The sequence below is a fragment of the Carcharhinus amblyrhynchos genome, chromosome 35 (assembly GCF_965287045.1).
Source record: "Carcharhinus amblyrhynchos chromosome 35, sCarAmb.v2.hapA, whole genome shotgun sequence".
In the NCBI taxonomy this organism is placed as follows: domain Eukaryota; kingdom Metazoa; phylum Chordata; class Chondrichthyes; order Carcharhiniformes; family Carcharhinidae; genus Carcharhinus; species Carcharhinus amblyrhynchos.
The window spans coordinates 15411865-15432267 of NC_137358.1; the positions used below are offsets into that span (position 1 = coordinate 15411865).

The 20403-nt window shown below is 45.6% G+C and overlaps 1 protein-coding gene across 2 annotated transcripts in view; it reads left to right on the forward strand.

Annotated features, from left to right (window-relative positions):
• Positions 1-20403, forward strand: part of LOC145361565 (guanylyl cyclase C-like) — a 126698-nt gene that overhangs the window by 96686 nt on the left and 9609 nt on the right. For both annotated transcript variants that reach the window (XM_080217398.1, XM_080217397.1), the window contains exons 19-24: positions 5753-5841; positions 12860-12951; positions 15676-15834; positions 19018-19210; positions 19489-19663; positions 20249-20347. In XM_080217398.1, the coding sequence (XP_080073524.1) occupies positions 5753-5841; positions 12860-12951; positions 15676-15834; positions 19018-19210; positions 19489-19663; positions 20249-20347 (807 nt within the window). The remainder of the gene's footprint in view (positions 1-5752; positions 5842-12859; positions 12952-15675; positions 15835-19017; positions 19211-19488; positions 19664-20248; positions 20348-20403) is intronic.

Sequence of the window (20403 nt, forward strand, 5' to 3'; positions counted from 1 at the left end):
TTTTGAAGGGTGGAGGGACCGAGTCTGATGTGATAGTGCACGTAGGAGAGAAGGATGTAGGAACAAAGTGCAGGGGGGACATACGTAGGCAGTTCAGGGAGTTGGGGGCTAGGCTGAAATGTAGGGCCTCCAGGGTGGCGTTCTCTGGGCTGCTGCCGGTGCCTGGGGCTAGCAGGGCTAGAAATAATGAGATACTCCAACTCAATGCGTGGTTGAAGGATTGGTGTAGGGCAGAGGGTTTTAGATTCGTAGACCATTGGGAAGTATTTATGAAAGAGGGGCAAATATACAAGAGGGATGGGGTACAGTTAACTGGGAAGGGTGTGCATATCTTAGCTGGAAGGTTAGCTGGAGTGTTTCGGCAGGGTTTAAACTAATATGGAGGGGGGGTGGGGAGGTGGACGGAACTGGGATTGGGGATAGGGTAAGCCCGGAGGGTAGGAAGAAGGATCGGATTGTTTCTGAGGGTCTTCGGTGCATGTGTTTCAATGCTAGGAGTGTGACTGGCAAAACAGATGAACTGAAGGCAATAATGTTCAAAAGGAAGTTGGAAGTGGTGGCGGTGACAGAGACTTGGATAAAGGAAGGGCAGGACTGGCAGTTGAATGTTCCCGGGTATAAGTGCTTCAGGCGTGATAGGGGTGGGTCGCTGAGAGGTGGGGGAGTGGCGTTGTTAGTTAAGGATTGCATCATAGCAGTGCAGAGGGAGGGAGGTATAGAGGATATAGGAATCGAGTCGCTATGGGTGGAGTTGAGGAATAGGAAGGGAGATGTTACTATGTTGGGTGTGTACTACAGACCGCCCAACAGCCCGAGGGCTGTGGAAGAAGGGATAAGCAGGGACATTCTAGATAAGTGCAGGAAGAATAGGGTGGTGGTAGTGGGAGATTTTAATCTCCCCGGGGTAGACTGGAAGGTGCCGAGATCAGAGGGTGCTGACGGGGAGGAATTTGTACAGTGTGTAATGGAAGGATCCCTGGAGCAGTATGTGGATAGCCCGACCAGAGAGGGGGCTATACTGGACTTGGTTCTGGGGAATGAGCCTGGGCAGGTGGTTGACGTTGAAGTAGGAGAGCAGGTGGCTAACAGTGACCACAACTCTGTCTGGTTTAAGATATTAATGGATAAAGATGAAGCCTGTCCTAAGGGGAGGGTGTTAAACTGGGGGAGGGCTAGATACAACCGGATTAGGCAGGATCTTAAAGATACGGACTGGGGTAAGCTGCTTGATGGCAGGTCGACGCTGGGTATGTGGGAGTCTCTCAAGGGAAAACTAAAATCTTTGCAGGAAAGGCACGTGCCGGTCAAGAGGAAGGATGGGAAGGGTAGGATTAGAGAGCCGTGGGTAACTAGGGATATTGAGGACCTGGTCAGGAGGAAGAGGGAGGCGTACATTAGATCTAGGCATTTGAGGACAGAGATAGCGTTAGAAGAATACAGAGAATGTAGGAGAGAACTTAAAAGGGGCATCAGAAAGGCAAAAAGGGGCCACGAAATGGCTTTGGCGGGTAGGATTAAAGAAAATCCTAAGGCATTTTACTCCTATGTTAGAAATAAAAGGATGGTTAGAGGGAAGATTGGTCCTCTCAGGGACAGAGGAGGGGAACTATGCTTGGAGCCTGGGGGAATGGGGGAGATCCTGAATGAATACTTTGCGTCGGTATTCACGCAGGAGAGGGGCCTGATGTCTGGTGCTGTGCTTGAGGAGTTTGAGGATCCGTTGAGGGATATAGTCATCACGAGGGAAGAGGTGTTGGGACTTTTAGACAGTATAAAGACGGATAAATCTCCGGGGCCTGATGGCATCTATCCCAGGCTGCTAAGGGAGGTGAGGGATGAAATTGCTGGGCCTCTGACGCAAATCTTTGTCTCTTCTTTGGACACAGGTGAGGTCCCAGAGGATTGGCGCATTGCAAATGTAGTACCGTTGTTTAAGAAGGGTCAGAGGGATAACCCAGGGAATTATAGGCCGGTGAGCTTGACTTCAGTTATAGGCAAGCTAATGGAGAGGATCCTCAAGGATAGGATGTATGAACATCTGGAGCGCTGCAATCTGATCAGGGAAACGCAGCATGGCTTTGTTACAGGGAGGTCGTGCCTTACGAATCTAGTGGAATTTTTTGAAGAGGTGACAAAAACGGTTGACGAAGGACAAGCCGTTGATGTTGTCTATATGGATTTCAGTAAGGCGTTTGACAAGGTCCCTCATGGTAGGCTGATAGAAAAGGTGAAGGCTCATGGGATACAAGGCCAGGTATGTAGATGGGTGGAGAACTGGCTTGGGAGGAGGAGACAGCGAGTAGTAGTGGAAGGCTCCTTTTCCAATTGGAGGCCTGTCACCAGTGGTGTGCCGCAGGGCTCGGTACTTGGACCTCTTCTATTTGTGGTATATATTAATGACTTGGAAGAGGGGGTAGGTGGTGTGATCAGCAAATTTGCTGATGACACTAAGATGGTTGGATTGGCGGGTACTGAGGAGCAGTGCCTGGCAATGCAACAGGACATAGACAGGCTGGTAGATTGGGCAGATAGATGGCAAATGGAATTTAATCCGGAGAAATGCGAGGTGATGCACTTTGGCCGGAATAATGTGGAGGGGAGTTATACGATAAAAGGTAGAACTATCCGGAGTATAGATACGCAGAGAGACCTGGGGGTGCAAGTGCACAAGTCCCTGAAGGTGTCGGTGCAGGTGCAGAATGTGATGAGGAAAGCGTATGGTATGTTAGCCTTCATAGGAAGAGGTATAGAATATAAGAGTAGGAGTCTGATGTTGCAGTTGTATAGAACGTTGGTTAGGCCTCACTTGGAGTACTGCGTCCAGTTCTGGTCGCCGTACTACCGGAAGGATGTAGAGATCCTGGAGAGAGTGCAGAGGAGATTTACCAGGATGTTGCCTGGTATGGAAGGGCTGTCTTACGAGGAAAGATTGAATGAACTTGGGCTGTTTTCCCTTGAGAGACGTCGGCTGAGGGGGGATCTAATAGAGGTTTATAAGATTATGAAGGGGATAGATAGAGTAAATGGTGGTAAGCTTTTTCCGCTATTAGAAATGGATAGAACGAGGGGTCACGGGCTTAGGGTGAGGGGGGCTAGGTATAAGACAAATATTAGAGGGCAGTTTTTCACGCAAAGGGTAGTGGGGGTGTGGAATGCACTGCCGAGTAAGGTGGTGGAAGCAGGCACGCTAGGGTTGTTTAAGAGTCACTTAGACAGCCATATGAGCGGGCTACATATAGGGGGATATAGTAGGCCTTACTAAACATTGTAGGCTTGGGAATACGTTTTGCCTCAGGGATGTTAGTCTTTGCCTGTTTAATAATGAATTTTTTTGTCTCCACAGGCATTTAAGTCCAGCAAGGGGCATGCATGCGGCAGGTTGTAGAGGGCTGCTCTTGGACGTTGCTTCGGGAGTTGCCTATTGCTTCATGTCGTTAGTGTGCTTAAACTGGACCATCTCGAGGGCAACATGACAGCTCAGAGACTATCTCTGTTGCTGTGCGGACACATGGATTTGGGCCTGTGTCTGTGGGAGTTTGCACGTTCTCCCCGTGGTTGCGTGGGTTTCTTCCGGGTGCTCCGGTTTCCTCCCACATCCCCCAAAGATGTGCTTTTAGGCTGATTGATTGGGTACTAAATTGTCCCTAAATTGGACCTCCCTGATCCTCGCACGTTAGGCGTAGACTAAAATCATGAATAGGTCACTGAGACAGTAGGACGGCGGCGCGGGCTCGTTGGGCCGAAGGGCCTGTTTCCCGTGCTGTGTTGTTCTTTGTTCTCTTTGTTCTTTGTTCTCAATGAACAAACAACCACAAATAAGACTCAGCATTTCTTTGCAGCACGATTGTACATTAAAACAGCAATAAAGAGTTGGTGGCGCAATGGTTAGCACTGCTGCCTCACAGCGCCAGGGACCCAGGTTCGATTCCCAGCTTGGGTCACTGTCTGTGCGGAGTCTGCACGTTCTCCCCAAGTCTGCATGGGTTTCCTCTGCGTGCTCTGGTTTCCTCCCACACTTCAAAGATGTGCGGGTTAGGTGAATTGGCCAGGCTAAATTGTCCCAATCCATCATGTACACCAGCCTCCCATCCATTGACTCTGTCTACACTTCCTGCTGCCTCGGCAAAGCAGCCAGCATAATTAAGGACCCCATGCGCCCCGGGCATTCTCTCTTCCATCTTCTTCCTTCAGAAAAAAGATACAAAAATCTGTGGTCACGTACGAACCAACTTAAAAACAGCTTCTTTCCCGCTGCTGTCAGACTTTTGAATGGACTTACCTTCCATTAAGTTGATCTTTCTCTACACCTTAACTATGACTGTAACACTACATTCTGCACCCTCTCCTTTCCTTCTCTATGTCTGTATAGCGCACAAAAAACAATACTTTTCACTGTATAGTAATACATGTGACAATAATAAATCAAATCAAATTAAATCAAACCCTTAGTGGCGGGGGGATTGGCAGGGTAAATATGCAGGGTCACGTGAATAAGGCCTGGGTGGAATTGTGTTCGATGCAAACTTGATAGGTTGAATGGGCTCCTTTTGTTCTATGGGGATTCTATGAAAGGGAGCTCCAAGCAAGAACCCAAACTGTGAAAAACTGATTTAGAGCTGAGGTATTTTGCAATGCTTCCACCCGTGTGTTTGGTGGCATGTTTTGTTTAGGTTTTAATCTGTTCACCAGCAGTAAAGCAAACATCAGAACCTAAATTCTGAGTTGTGAATATCCAAGGAAGAGAGGGGTGGGGGGAGAGAGAGACAGAGAAATCCAGGGAGAGAAAGAAAAGGGTGGACAGAGAATGACAGACAGAGAGGGTTGAAGAAAGAGAAAGTTAGAGAAAAACAAAAAGGTGAGATCAAGACATACAGTAAGGGAGGGGCAGGGAGGAATAAATGGGTCTTTTTCCGATTGGCAGTCAGTGACTAGTGAGGTTCTGCAGTGATTTTTGCTAAGACCCCAGCTGTTCACATTATATATTAATGATTTGGAACAGGAAGTTGAACGTATTATCTCCAAATTTGCTGATGATACAAAGTTGAGTGGGAGGGTGAGCTGTGGGGAGGATGCAGAGATGCTTCAGCATGATTTGGACAGGCTGAGTGTGTGGGCATTTGCATGGCAAATGCAGCATAATGTGGATATATGTTTCTATGAATGGGAGCGAGAGAGAGAGGATAAAAGAAGGAGTGAGAGGCAGAGAGTGATGTAATGAGAGACAGGTCGGAACTGGATGAAAGAGAGAGAGCGATTGAGTGAGAGAGGGATGAGATGAGAGTGGAACAAATAGAGAGAGAAAGAGGGCGTGTGTGTGTGAAAGAGGAATAGGGAGAAAGATATGGACTAAGAAGGATGGTGGGAAAGAGAGGGGGACAGTAAGACAGATGAGAGTGAGAAAAAAAACGCAAGGGGATAAAGAGAAATGGAAAGAACAGAAGGGATGGGGAGAGACTGAGAGGAATAGAAAGGGCAGCAGGAGATGAATTGCAAAGATTGAAGTTTGAGAGCCCTCTGTGTATCTGTTCTAGTTCAATCTGTTGGTTAAACCTAAACATTGAGCTGACCAGCCCTCTCCTGTCTCAATGTCGCAATCAACTGATAGTCTGAGATTCTTACAACTTAATTTGCTTCTCAACTATATATTCAAATGTGATAACTTGAAACCGTTGGAGCAATGTTTTTATTGATTCTGTCAATCATTGACACTTTACCTGTTGCTAAATGGAGCTTTTCTTTACTGTTTCTCTAGAGAAGTTAAAGAGAGTGAAGTTAGCGAATGAGAATGAACTGTTTCGACCTGATCTCCAACTGAAGATGGCTAATGACAAAGAATTAGAGGTAACTGAGATCAGAACAGTTATAATTAACCTTTTCTCTTTCTGGTTCCAAATCTAATAAACCTCAGATCACATCTGATTTATCCTCCATGCCCTAGTTCCAGTCCAACTCACCCTGTGTCTTGGCCTGATTACTCCCATGACCTGGTCTGGTTAATCCCGTAACCAGACTGATTAACCCATATCCTGGTCTGATTAACTTTCAGGATCTGGCCTGAATAATCCCGTGTCCCAGACTGATTGGTGGCACAGTGGTTGGTACTGCTGCCTCACAGTGCCAGGAACCTGGGTTCAGTTCTGGCCTCAGTGATTATCTCTGTGGAGTTTGCACATTCTCCCCATGTCAGCGTGGGTTTCTTCCAGGTGCTCTGTTTTCCTCTCACAGTCCAAAGATACTCGTTAGATTGATTAGCCATGCTAAATTCTCAAACCTCAGAGGTCTAAAACCTCAGACCGAAGGTTTGAGATGTGTCTATTTTAACGCAAGGAGTGTTGTAAACAAAATAGATGAGCTTAGAGCGTGGATCACTACTTGGAAATGTGATGTGGTGGCCATTACAGAGACTTGGATGACTCAGGGACAGGACTGGTTACTGCAAGTGCCGGGTTTCAGATGTTTCAGAAGGGACAGGGAGGGAGGCAAAAGAGGTGGGGGAGTGGCACTGTTGATCAGAGATGGTGTCCATCTTTTCTGCAGCTGTGACACTATGGAGGGATTGTCTATGCAGTCTCTGTGCTTGGAGGTTAGGAACAGGAAGGGGTCAATAACTTTACTGGGTGTTTTCTATAGGCCACCCGATAGTAACAGGGATGTTGAGGAGCAGATTGGGAAGCAGATCCTAGAAACGTGTAATAATAATAGAGTTGTCGTGATGGGAGATTTTAATTTCCCAAATGTTGATTGGAATCTCCCTAGGGTAAGAGGTTTAGATGGGGAGGAATTTGTTAGGTGTGTTCAAGAGGGTTTCTTGACACAGTATGTGGATAAGCCTACAAGAGGAGAGGCTGTACTTGATTTGGTATTGGGAAATGAACCTGGTCAGGTGTCAGATCTGTCAGTGGAAGAGCATTTTCTGTTTTCTGTTCGGTATAAATGTACCAATTAGACACATATTCTGGAATTCCACTCCCCCGCCCGCAGAATCAGAGAAGGCAAGGGGTGGACAACGGAAATGTACATTGACCTCAGGCAGGAAATCCCGGTCTTGCTTGAGCCAGGCTGTAAAAACCTGCCCAAGGATTTGTGAAACAATAATGTGGGTTCTTTATTTGAAGATAAGATTATACACAGATAGAGTTACCTAGGAGACTATGTGTAGTGCATCTGACTTCTACCATTAGTCATAAAACTAATACATCACATCCTGTCAGGGTAGGTAATGATTGACAGTTTTTTAAGAAATGATCCTTAAAGGTACATGCACATCATAGCCCACTTTTTTTAACGAAAGGTTTACCTTTATTGAAACAGACAGCTAAACAAAATAATCTTGATTCTGAATGCAGAGCAAGAAATTTACATGTCCAGAATTAGTTATGGTGATCTTTGCATGAGGGTGCCGTAAATTTTCAGAATGCTTGTTTGAGTGGTTTTCTCGTGTGTCGAGCTTTAGGTCCTGTTCTGTATGCAGTTGGATCCATAAAATGCCTACAATGCAGAAGAGGCCATTCAGCTCATCAGGTCTGCACCGACTCTGACAGAGTATCTTACCCAGAATTGAACTCAGGTGCCTGATGCTTGAGGCTGCAGTACTAACCACTGTGCCACTAGTTTATTTATTACTGACACAAGTCAGCTTATGTTAACACTGCAATGAAGTTGCTGTGAAAAACCCCTAGTCACCACAGTCTGGCACCTGTTCAGGTACAATGAGGAAGAATTTAGCACAGACAGTGCACCTAACCAGCATATCTTTTCGACTGTGGGAGGAAACCGGATCATCCGGAGGAAACCCACACAGACATGGGGAGAACATGCAGACTCTGCACAGACAGTGACCCAAGCCAGGAACTGAACCCGGGTCTTTGGTGCTGTAAGGCAGCAGTGCTAACCACTGTACCGCCCAGTATGCCACCCACTCAATGTTTCTGCTTGTGGTATTGCCCTGATCCTGTTTTGTCACACTGTCATGCCATTTGATACAACATTGGGGGGTCCTGTACATGGTGGTGATGATTTTGTTGCTGGATTCCTTGTGCATCAGTTGGGTTTTGTACCTGAACTTTCTGTCCAGCGAACAGCTGGGTAATCTGTTACCTATAAACTGGTCAAGGGCATTGTTCACCTTCCCATGTTTATTGAGTAATGCATCTTGTACTCCTGGGAGTATCAATGAGTGATAACTAAGGAGGTTTGTCAGCTGAATACCAGTTCTGCGCTTGTTCTGCAGTGAGATGAAGTGTGCAGATTTGGAATGGAATATGTATTCAGTTCAAACAGTCTTGGCTGATGATCAGTGTTGCAGAGTTGGTGATTTTCTTGCAGTGTAAGCGCAGGGTTTCTGATGAAGTTAAAGTTTATTTATTAATCACAATTAAGGCTTACATTAACACTGCAATGAAGTTACTCTGAAATTCCTCAAGTCGCCACATTCCAGTGCCTGTTTGGGTCAATGCATCTAAACAGCACATCTTTCAGACTGTGGGAGGAAACCCTTGCAGATTCCACACAGACAGTGACCCAAGCCGGGAATCGAACCCAGGTCCCTGGTGCTGTGAGGCAGCGGTGCTGTGAGGCAGCAGTGCTAACCACTGTGCAACGTGCCACCCCATGATGCTGCTTCTTGTGGTCTCTGGTCCTTGTCATTGTCTTGATGTTGCCATGAATGGTGCCCAAGGACAGTCCTTGCACACTGGCAGGCCTGTGATCATTGGACCTGTGGTGCCCACAGCGTCAAATACCCAAGGTGACCAAGGTGAGTTTTTGTAGTGGCACTTGTGTAATGGATCCTAGGGATGGTATTGCTGAGCTGTTAAATTCAGTTTGGCAGTGATAGATTGAATCATCACTTATCACTTCAGTGGGTACATGGGTTTGGTGCGCCAAGTGGAATGATGTTTGCACCTGCACCAGTAGAATCATAGAATCTTTATCATGCAGAAGGAGGCCATTTGGCCCATCGTAACTGCACCAACAACAATCCCATCCAGGCCCTATCCCTGTAACACCATGTATTTATCCTGCTGATCCCCCTGACACTAAGGGTCAATTTATCATGGCCAATCCATCTAACCTGCACATCTTTGAACTATGGGAGGAAACTGGAGCATGTAGAGGAAATCCACACAAACACAAGGAGAATATGCAAACTCCACACAGTCACCCAAAGCTGGAATTGAACCCATTTCTCTGGCACTGTGAAGCAGCAGTGCTAACTACTGCGCCAGATCCGGTTTTGCTGACCTTTCATCTGCAGGCATATAATCTGGACAGTGGCTTCTGTTGGTACCACTGTGCCAATGCATTCATTGGAGTTAACCATGTTGAATGTCTGCTCATTTTGTGTATTGATGTTTTTAGTCGTCTAGCTATATAAAACCCGGGTTAGGCCGCTTTTGGAATAGTGTATGCAGTTCTGGTCACCACACTACCAAAAGGACATGGAAGCTTTGGAGAGAGTGCAAAGAAGGTTCACTGCGATGTTGCCTGGTCTTGAGGGCATTGGCTGTGAGGAGAGGTTGAATCACCTAGGATTGTTTTCACTGGAATGATGGAGGCTGAGGGCAGACCTGAGAGAGGTCTACAAAATTGAGAGGCATAGACAGGTGGACAGTCAGAGGCTTTTTCCTAGGTTGGAACTGTCAATTACAAGGGGCGACAGGTTCAAGGCGAGAAGGGGAAAGTTTAAGGGAGATGTGCAGGGGAGAATGTTGAGTGCCTGGAACACGTTAGCAACATTTAAGAGGCATCTGGATAGGTACATGAATAGGGAGAAAATAGAAGGATATGGTCTCAGTAAGGGTAAAAGTTTTTTTTAGTTTAGTCATGATCAGCGCAGGCTTGGAGGGCCAAAGGGCTTGTTTCTGTGCTGTACTTTTCTTTGTTCTTTGATCTTTATTCTTCATTATCTGGCCAAGTAGCTTAGCTAGATGCTTTGTGGATCCTGACACTGTTTGGTGCACACTTTTTGTTATTTAGCATACTGTGCCTGACAGACTGTAGTTGTGGCATCTCATGATGTTGAAGAACTTGTTCTAGCCTTTGCTTCCTGCATAGACACTTCCAATGTCCTCTGGTGCCACACGCATCACTAAACACTAAACAATTTATTGGAGCATGTACAAGACTCCACCACTTGCAATGCTTACGAGGTTTGCCTGCAATGGATAGTATACCAATAGTGGGTGAGTCATGCATTCCCATAGACTCTGCCTACCCTCAGAATCATAGTATCTTAAGAATCATCGAATCCTACAGTGTAGAATGAGGCCATTCAGCCCATTGAGTCTGCACCAACAACAATCCCACCCAGGCCCTACTCCCGTAACCCCAAATATTTAACCTATTCCCGTAACCCCACATATTTACCCTGTGTTAATCCCACTAACAGTAGGGTCAATTCACCGTGGCCAATCAACCTAACTCATACATCTTTGGAGTGAGTATGGCTTCCTCTTATGTCCGTTTTATAGCCTGATTCCATGGTATAATCTTGGGTCGGTCTGGGATGTTTTTTGGAATGTTTGTATTAGGATAGACATTATCACAAGCTTAATTAATCTGTCAACTAGTTCTGCCACTGTGAAGTTACAATCATATCCTTTGTCTCTGCATCTACTTATGCGTTGAGCAGTGATCACTGTTGCTTGTTGCCTAAAGGACATGAATTCTAGGTGGAGTATTCTGAAATTAAGCTTCATTCATAATTAACCATTGAGTGTTTTTCTGCATTGTGACAATGATCATCAGACAGCCCTGACATGTAAGCATTCATTGCTGACTGCCATTTTAATTTTAATGCTTGTTCATCTGGCTCAAGAAATATTGAGGTCCAGAAAACATGGTTCTGATGAAGGGTTATCCAGACTCGAAAAGTCGGCTCTATTCTCTCTCCACAGATGCTGTCAGACCTGCTGAGATTTTCCAGCATTTTCTGTTTTTGTTTCAGATTCCAGCATCCGCAGTATTTTGCTTTTAGCTCAATGCATTGTTGGAACAAGTATGTTCAAATTGGAGATCCATTGTCTTCCAAATGTTTGTTGGAAATTTTGAGGACATCTTTTAGCTTTTTGCAGGATTTTTGACAGCTATTCAAGTTTCCCCCAGCTCTTTTAGAGTTAATTTAACCCTGAGTTGCAGTACCTTCCATGGCCACTACCGTAGCTGATCACAGGTCCTTGCTTGTGTCATGGTGGCACTGTTGAGCTGTTCCTGATTTTTACCAGGTTGATTCTTGGCTGTACCCACAAAGCAGTGATTTAGTTGGAAAAAAGGCTGCAGGACTTCAAAAGCGAAAGCAAACAGTGGAAGAAAAATCTCTTTTATATTCTTATCATAGCTTTGGGAGCTGTTATTTGATAAGTTCTTCTTCTTACTTAGTCTGAAGTATTTAGCTTCCCCAGACCTCCTAGAATTGCGACAGTGCAGAAGGAGGCCATTCGGCCCAGCAAGCCTACACTGACAACAATCCCACCCAGTCCTTATCCCCATTACTCCACACAATTACCCTGCTAGTCCCCGTGACACTAAGGGACAATTTAGCATGCCCAATCCACTTAACCCGCACATCTTTGGACTGTGAGTGGAAACTGGAGCACCCGGAGGAAACTCATGCAGACACATGGAGAATGTACAAACTCCACACAGACTGTCACCCAAGGCTGGAATTGAACCCGGGTCCCTGGTGCTGTGAGGCAGCAGTGCTAATCACTATGCCGTTGTATTGCCCTCCTGCCGGGATAGTGAACAGCAATGAATTCTCCTGCCTGTGAAGTTCTGCTTAAAGCAGCACTTTGAGTCTATTGTTTCATTTCTATCCCTGCTTAAATTTCAGAGCTGATAGATACTAACTATTTAAGCTCTCCCACCTTTGAACAATCTTATTGGGACCCGATGATGCCTGGAGTGGGGTCTGATACCAGATCAAAGGTATGGTGTGTGTGGAATTTCTACAGAGTTGCAGAACCACTTTCACATGGTGGCTTTTGAACAAAACAAAGAAAAGAACAAAGGAAATTACAGCACAGGAACAGACCCTTCGGCCCTCCAAGCCTGCACCCACCATGCTGCCTGATTGAACTAAAACTCCCTATTCTTCTGGGAACCATATCCCTCTACTCCCATCCTATTCATGTATTTATCCAGATGCCTGTTAAAACTCATTATTGTATCTACTTCTGCTATCGCCCCCGGCAGCAAGTTCCAGGCACCCACCACCCTCTGTGTAAAAAAGCTTGCCTTGTACACCTCCTTTAAACCTTGCCCCTCGCACCTTAAACCTACGTCCCCTACTAATTGACTCTTCCACCCTGGGAAAAAAGGCTTCTGACTATCCACTCTGTCCATGTCCCTCATAATCTTGTAGACTTCTATTAGATCACCCAAAGAACAAAGAAAAGCTACAATTGTTTTACTTTCACATCAGTTTCACTTTTCTTTTGTTGGATGTGAAGGATTGAGACTTATTTATTTTTCAGTGAAGTCTTCAAAGCCCATGCTTTGTCCTGGCACCTTGTTATGTTCCGGTTCTTTATTCAATGTAAACATTCAAATCATGCACAAAGTATTGGTGAAATGATAGTGTGGGTGCTTCATTTGGAGATAGGACGAGGAGTTAACTGGGAGACTATGTAATGTCCATCTGACCCCAACCACTGCTGCTTCCAGACTGACTATAAATCTTAGGACTAATGCGCCACATCGTGTTGAGATAGGTAATGATTGACCATAGTTTAGGATACAGCTGCTTGAAGGTGCAAGAGCGTCATATCACAGTGCAGGCCCCAGTCTGATTAGCCCCATGTCACAAACTGATTAACACTGCTGCCTGGTCTGATTAACTGTGTCTCTCTGATTCCAGGTGTATGGGCTGATCAAGAACTGCTGGGAAGAAGATCCAGAAAAAAGACCAGATTTTAAGAGAATTGAGGCTACATTGGGCAAGATATTCAGGTTGGTGGACACAAGGTGCCGTGGTTGGAGGGGAGGGTGTGAAACCTGTATTCCCACACAGTGAATCCGTCCCACCGCAGGAGCAAGAGGTCACTGCATCTAATGGTGATGCTGAGACACAGAATCACATTTGAAACAATTTACAGGTATCAATTACCGTAAGTAAATCATAACCTAGGACTTGACCATTCAGCTCCTCAAGCCTGTGTTGCTATTCAATTAAACGCTGGTTGATATGTACAATAACTCCATCCACTATTTAGTTCCAAAACTGGTGGCACAGTGGTTAGCACTGCTGCTTTACAGCACCAGGGACCCTAGCTCGATTCTGGCCTTGGGTGACTGTGCGGAGTCTGCATGTTCTCCCTGTGTCTGCGTGGGTTTCCTCTGGGTGCTCCGGTTTCCTCCCAGAATCCAAAGATGTGTGGGTTAGGTTGACTGGCCATGTTAAATTGATTTTGATTTGATTTATTATTGTCACATGTATTAGCATTCAGTGAAAAGTATTGTTTCTTGGGTGCTATATAGACCAGACCACACATGGAAAGAGTACAGAAGGTAGTGTTACAGTCATAGCTAGGGTGTAGAGAAAGATCAACTTAATGCAAGGTAGGTTCTTTCAGAAGTCTGACAGCAGCAGGGAAGAAGCTGTTCTTGAATTGGTTGGTATGTGACCTCAGACTTTTGTATCTTCTTCCCGATGGAAGAATATGGAAGAGAGAATATCTGGGGTGAGTGGGGTCCTTGATTATGCTGGCTGCTTTGCTGAGACAGCGGGAAGTGTAGACAGAGTCAATGGATGGGAGGCTGGTTTGCGTGATGGACTGGGCTACATTCACGGTCTTTTGTAGTTTCTTGTGACCTTGGGCAGAGCAGGAGCCATGCCAAGCTGTGATACAACCAGAAAGAATACTTTCTATGCCTAGTGTCAGGAGGGATTAGAAGGTAAATATGTGGGGTTACAGTAATAGGGCCAGAATGGGATTATGGTCGGTGAAGACCTGATGGACCGAATAGCCTCTTTCTGCACTATAGGGATTCTATGAACCTCTGCTACCAGCAGATGCTATCTTGAATATCTATTTTAGTCTGGCAGAGCAACTCCATAGAATCCCTACTGTGCAGGAGGAGGTCATTCCGCCCATTAAGTGTGCACCAACTCAGAGTCTTACCCATGCCCACACTCTGACTCCCTGCCCTTGATCTGCCTGATCCTTAAAACCCCTAATTCATCCAACCTACACATCTTTGGACACCAAAGGACAATTTAGTGTGGCCAATCCACCTAACCTGCACATCTTTAGAGTGTGGGAGGAAACCAGAGCACCCAGAGGAAACCCACGCAAACATGGGGAGAACATGCAAACTCCACACAGACAGTGACCCAAGGCTGGAATTGAACCCGGGTCCCTGGCATCATGAGGCAGCAGTGTTAACCGCCATGTCAAGGTGCAGACTTACACAAGGCAGCTTGTAATATTTTGCCACCTCCAAATCTGACGGCCATGCCAAGTTTACTCTTCATCAGCTGCTTGACTCAGGTGCTCAGGTGAGGCAAAGAGGGCGTTCCTGAAGTGAAGCACCTCCTCTCTAAGGCTAATCGTTCTTAGTGATGCATTCAGGCCTGGACATGCCACTTTGTATTTCTCACCACAAATCTGCCCTGGTGCTCAATCCTAATCTCGGGGAATAGAACATAGAACATTACAGCGCAGAACAGGCCCTTCGGCCCACGATGTTGTGCTGACCAATTGAAAAAGCAATGACCCTCTAACCTAAACCAATCCCTTTCCATCCATAAACCTATCCTCGGATCTCTTGGACCTCTACACCCTAGCTTTGACTTTAACACTCCATTTTGCACTCTCTCCTTTCTTTTGTCTGTATAGCGTGCAAGAAACAATACTTTTCACTGTACACCGGCGCATGTGACAATAATAAATCAAATCAAATCAAATGAGCAAAAGGCAACCTTTCTATTCTTTGCACAGAAATAATGCACCATGAAAGAGAACTTGCTGATATCGTTACCGTTGGGATTTTGTATCATTGAAGAAAGGTCAAAATTCCCCTATGTGGTGCTGCCCTTAGAGACAGTGTCCTGTCTATAACTGCCCTCCACTTGATAGCAATCAATAATTGAGAAGTAGACCCACACTATCTCCAAGCAGACCATTTGAGATTCCCTGTTGATCTGTGGAACTCACAGCTCCTCTATCTCAGTGCACCAGATCCCATCACTCAGCCTGTTTTGTTTTTATTTATTCAGTTATGGGATGTCGGCATTGCTACTCGGGCCAGCATTTGTTGCCCATCCCTAAGTGCCATTTCAGAGGGCATTTGGGAGCCAACCGCACTGTTGTGGAGCTAGAGTTACATGTCGGCCAAACTGGATAAGCACAGCAGAATTCCTTCTCTCAAGCATAATAGTGAAAACAGATGTGGTTTTACGACAATGGTTTCATGGTCATCATTAGACTTTCAATTCCAGCTTCTTATTGAATTCAAATTTCAGCATCTGTCATGGTGAAATATGAACCCAGGTCTCCAGATCTTGCCTGGGGATCTCTGGATTACTAATCCAGTGACAATATCTCTGGGCCACCGCCTCACCTTTACAATGGTGGATAGGTCTTTGAGAGAGTGTGCCAATGACATAGTGTGATTAGGGACATGGAAATGTTAGAGGAAGCTGTAGTCAGGTTTCCATTGAATCTTTTACAGATCATTCTACACTGAAACAGACAAGAGCTACATGGACACACTGATCCGCCGACTCCAGATGTACTCAAAAAACTTGGAGCACTTGGTGGAGGAGAGAACAGTCCTGTACAAGGCTGAGCGTGACAGGGCGGATCAGCTCAACTACATGCTGTTGCCTAAGTGAGCAAGAACAGGTTTTGTCCATCTATTGTTTTTCTGGTATTTCAGTCATCTTTACCGCTTGTTTAGCTCAATTTTATTATTGCATGTTTATCTGATTCGCTATCTATCCTGCTAGTTATTTGGCTGCCTATAATTTATTTGATATACTGTCCATTTACCTCGATTTATCCATCTTACAACCTGATTGTCTAACTTGATCCTAAGTCAGATGGTGAAATGTAAAACTGGACACTAATCTATTGACAGAATGAAGAATTGCATATTCTGCCTCCTGCCTATTCACAGCCAGAGTCCTAGAAATCTTCCCTAAGATACTTATGAGTAAACAAATGAACTATTAATTTGCTGACAGCTCCTTAAGTGGACACTGTACCAAAAAAAATATTCTTAAAGGAAACTTAATTGCCTAATTTGAAACTTAAAAACTTAATGCACAATTTCCCTGGAGAAGGTCGTGTTTAAAATGGACGGCATAGTGGTTAGCAATGCTGCCTCACAATGCCAGGGAACCAGGTTCGATTCCAGCCGTGGGTGACTGTCTGTGCAGAGTCTGGACATTCTCCCTGTGTCTGTGTAGGGTTTCCTCTGGGTGCTTCAGTTTTCTCCCACAATCCGGAACGGCGTGCTGATTAGGTGCATTAACCGTCCTAAATTCTCCCTCGGTGTAGCCGAGCAGGCGCCGGAGTGTGGTGACTAGGGGATTTTCGCAGTGTTGCAGTGTTAATAGAAGTCTACGTGTGACACTAAAAAAGTTAAACTATCTTTCTGCAGTCCATCCAGAGTAAATGCATCCACGGTGTTGTTAGGAAGGGAGTTGCAGATTTTGACCTTCTGACAGTGTAGAAACATTGACATATTTCCAAGCTGGCATGGTGTGCGGGCTGGAGGGAAACTTGCAGTTGACAGTGTTCCCATGGATCTTGTCCTTCTAGATAGTGGATGTCGCGGGTTTAGAACATGCTTTTGAAGAAGCCTTGGTAAATTGCTACACTGCATCTTGTAAATTCTGCACACTTGGGAACACCAGAAGTTCCCCTCCAAGCCACTCACCACCCTGACTTGGAAATATATCACTGTTCCTTCACTGTTGCTGGATCGTGGAACTCCTTCCCTAACATGAGTACCCACACCACATGGACTGCAGAGGTTCAAGAAGGCAGCTCAGCAGCTTCTCAAGGCAATAGAGATGGGTAATAAGTGCTGCCCAAACCCCAGTGACAACCACATCCATTGAATGAAAGGGAGATGCCACATGCTGCAGTTTTCCATCAACTTTGTAACCTCATTGTTAAGGATTTCGTCAAGTGCAGAAAGATGAAGCTTGGGTGGCACAACAAATGTCATCAGCACAGATGAACCTGCAGGATGTTGTTGGCTGTTATTGGAGTTGCACCCATCCAGGCAAGTGGACAGAATTCCATCACACTTTTAACTTGTGCCTTGTAGATGGTTGACAGGCTTTGGGGAGTTAGGAGGTGAGTTTGTCACTGCAAGATTCCCAGATTCTGACCTGCTCTTACTTGGCTATTCTAGTTCAGTTTCTGGTCAATGGAAACTCCCCACTCCCCAGGAAATTGATGTTGGGTTCAGTGCTGGCCTGCCATTGAATGTCAAGGAGAAATTGTTAGATTTTCTTTTGTTGGAAATGGTCATTGCCTGGCACTTGTAACTTGTTACTTGTCAGTCCAAGCCTGAATCCAGGATCAGATTTTGCTATATTTGGACATGGAATATCTGGGGAATTGTGAATGGTGTTGAAGATTGTGTAGTCATTAGTGAACATCCCCACTTCTGACCTTCTAACAGAGGGAAGGTCATTGATGAAGCAGCTGAAGATGGTTGGGCCTAGGATGCTCCCCTGAGGATCTTTTACAATGATGACCTGGGTTAGGCTGATGTCCAGGCTGAATGTCCTCCAACAACCACAACCTTTTGTGCTAGGTATGGCTCCAACCAGGGGAGGGATCTCCCCATGATTCTCATTGACTGCAGTTTTGATTGGGCTCCTTGATGCCACACTCAGTCAAATGCTGCCTTGACATTGAGGGCAGTCACTCTACCTCACCTCTGAGTTCAGCTCTTTTATCCATGTTTGAATCAATGCTGTAATGGGGTCAGGATGAGCCTCAGTGCGCAGATTTTGGTAAGTGCCGCTTGATAGCACTGTTGACAACACCTTCCATACTTTGCCGATGATTGAGAGTCACCTAATGGGGCAATAATTGGTCAGGATGGGCCTTTTATCCTGCTTTTTGTGGACAGGATATAGCTGGGCAGATTTCCACAATGCTAGCTAGATGCCAGAGTGGTAGCTGTACTGGGAGAGCTTGGCTAGTTACGCAGTGCAAGCCTTCAGTACTATTGCTGGAATATCGTCAGTGCCCATTGCCTTTGCAGTTTGCAGCACTTTCAGCCATTTCTTGATATCATGTGGAGTGAATTGAATCAGCTGAAGACTGACATTTGGTTTTGCTGGGGAGGAGGCTGAGGTGGATCATCCACTTAGCGTTTCTGCTTGAAAATGGTTGTAAATGCTTCAGCCTTGTGTCTTGAGCATGGGAGTATTTGTGGAGCCTCCTTCTCCAGTTAGTCGTTTAATTGTCTATCACCATTCACCACTAAATGTGACAGGACTGCAGATCATAGATCTGGTCCATTGGTTGTGAGATCTCTTAGCTTTGTCTATGGCTTGTTGCTTCAACTGTTTAGCACACAGAGCTGGTTAGTCCTGTGCTGTAGCTTCACCGGGTTGTCACTCATGTTTAGATATGCCTGGTGCTGAGATTAAGATGGAGGGGAAAGGTCACAGTCTAAAGTTGTTGAACTCAATGTTGAGTCCTGAGGGCTATAACGTGCCCAATTGGAAGATGAGATGTTGATCTTCCAGTTTGCGTTGGTTTTCACTATAACATTGCAGCAGGCCAAGGATGGATATGTGGGCATGAGAGCAAGATGCTGAGTTAAAATGGCAGTGACAGGAAGATTGGGGTTATGCTTGTGGACTGAGCGAAGGTTCTGCTTTGCCAGCTAGTCATCAATCACTGTTCCAGCATTTTCATTCCTCTTACACAGTGCAAAATCCAACATATTTTCTAAATGAGTTGTTGATGATGTTGGTCTATTTTTTTTCTCCTCTGGTAGAGCAGCAAGTGACCATTTCCCTTTTGCTTTCAATTCTAGGCCGGTAGTCATATCATTGAAGACAACAGGTCGGGTTGAGGCTGAGCTTTTTGAAGAAGTGACCATCTACTTCAGTGATATAGTGGGGTTCACCACCATCTGTAAGTTCAGCACCCCCATGGAGGTGGTCGACATGTTAAATGACATGTACAAGAACTTTGACCAAATCCTGGACAATCACGATGTTTACAAGGTACAAAAGGGCTATCAAGAGGGTCTGACTCTGACAAAGTTGAGTTGTTGCCATTGGGGTAACTGTCATTTGCATGCTCTTGACCAAGACCACACTTGGGGTCGCGCTGAAGCTCTGGTCCACTTACACCTACAGAGCCACAATGCAATGGAATGCTTAATTGAATGTCAAGTGCTTTAAGACATCTTGAGATGGTTTAAAGGCATCTTAGAAATCCAAGTTCATTCTCACCCTTGTGTTCACATATCCACAATGACACTGTTCTTCGTTTGGATTAGGTGGAGACTATTGGAGATGCCTACATGGTGGCATCAGGTTTGCCAAGGCGGAATGGAAACAGGCATGCGGTTGACATTGCCCGGATGGCGCTGGATATTCTAAACTTCATGGGATCATTTGAGCTGCCTCACCTCCCTGATCTGCCCATCTGGATTCGAATAGGTGTTCATTCAGGTAACAAAGCAGAAGCCACACACCTGATGCTGTCAGGTGGAGAGGGAATTGGGTGAAACATGCTGGGGTTGCTGCAGTCTGGAAGGTTCTTCGATACCCCTGGATATCTGGGCATAAAGGAAGGTGGCAAGGCCCTGGTGTGGACGCAGAGGTGATTTACTACAATGGATCCAGCAATGAGGGAACTCAGTTCCATGAAGAGATTGAGACATTGGTTTTCTTTAAAGAAGTGAAGGTTAAAGGGAGATTTAAGGAGAAACTGTTCCAATAACAGGAGGGCCTGTAACTAGAGGGCAAGAGATAGAAATCTGTTGGGAAAAGAGCCAGCGAGGAGATGAGGAATTTTTGTTATGAGCTGGGATGTACTGTGGGGCGGAAGCAAATTAGAAATGGAATTAGATATATATTTGGAAAAGAGAGATTTGCCGGGTGAGTAAGGAAAGGGACTAATTGAATAGCTATTTCCACATTTGAATGCCATAAGTGAGACTAATTGGATAGCTATTTCAACAATGGACCGAATGGGCTCCTAATGTGCTGTGTCTTTCTCGGATTTTCCTCTTACCCTGGCTCTGTCTGTCACAGGACCTTGTGCAGCAGGTGTGGTGGGGACCAAGATGCCGCGATACTGTCTATTCGGTGATGTGGTCAACACAGCCTCACGAATGGAGTCCACAGGATTACGTAAGATCCACAATGCCATCCCATTCTCCCACCTCAATCTGACAGCCTCTCTGAAT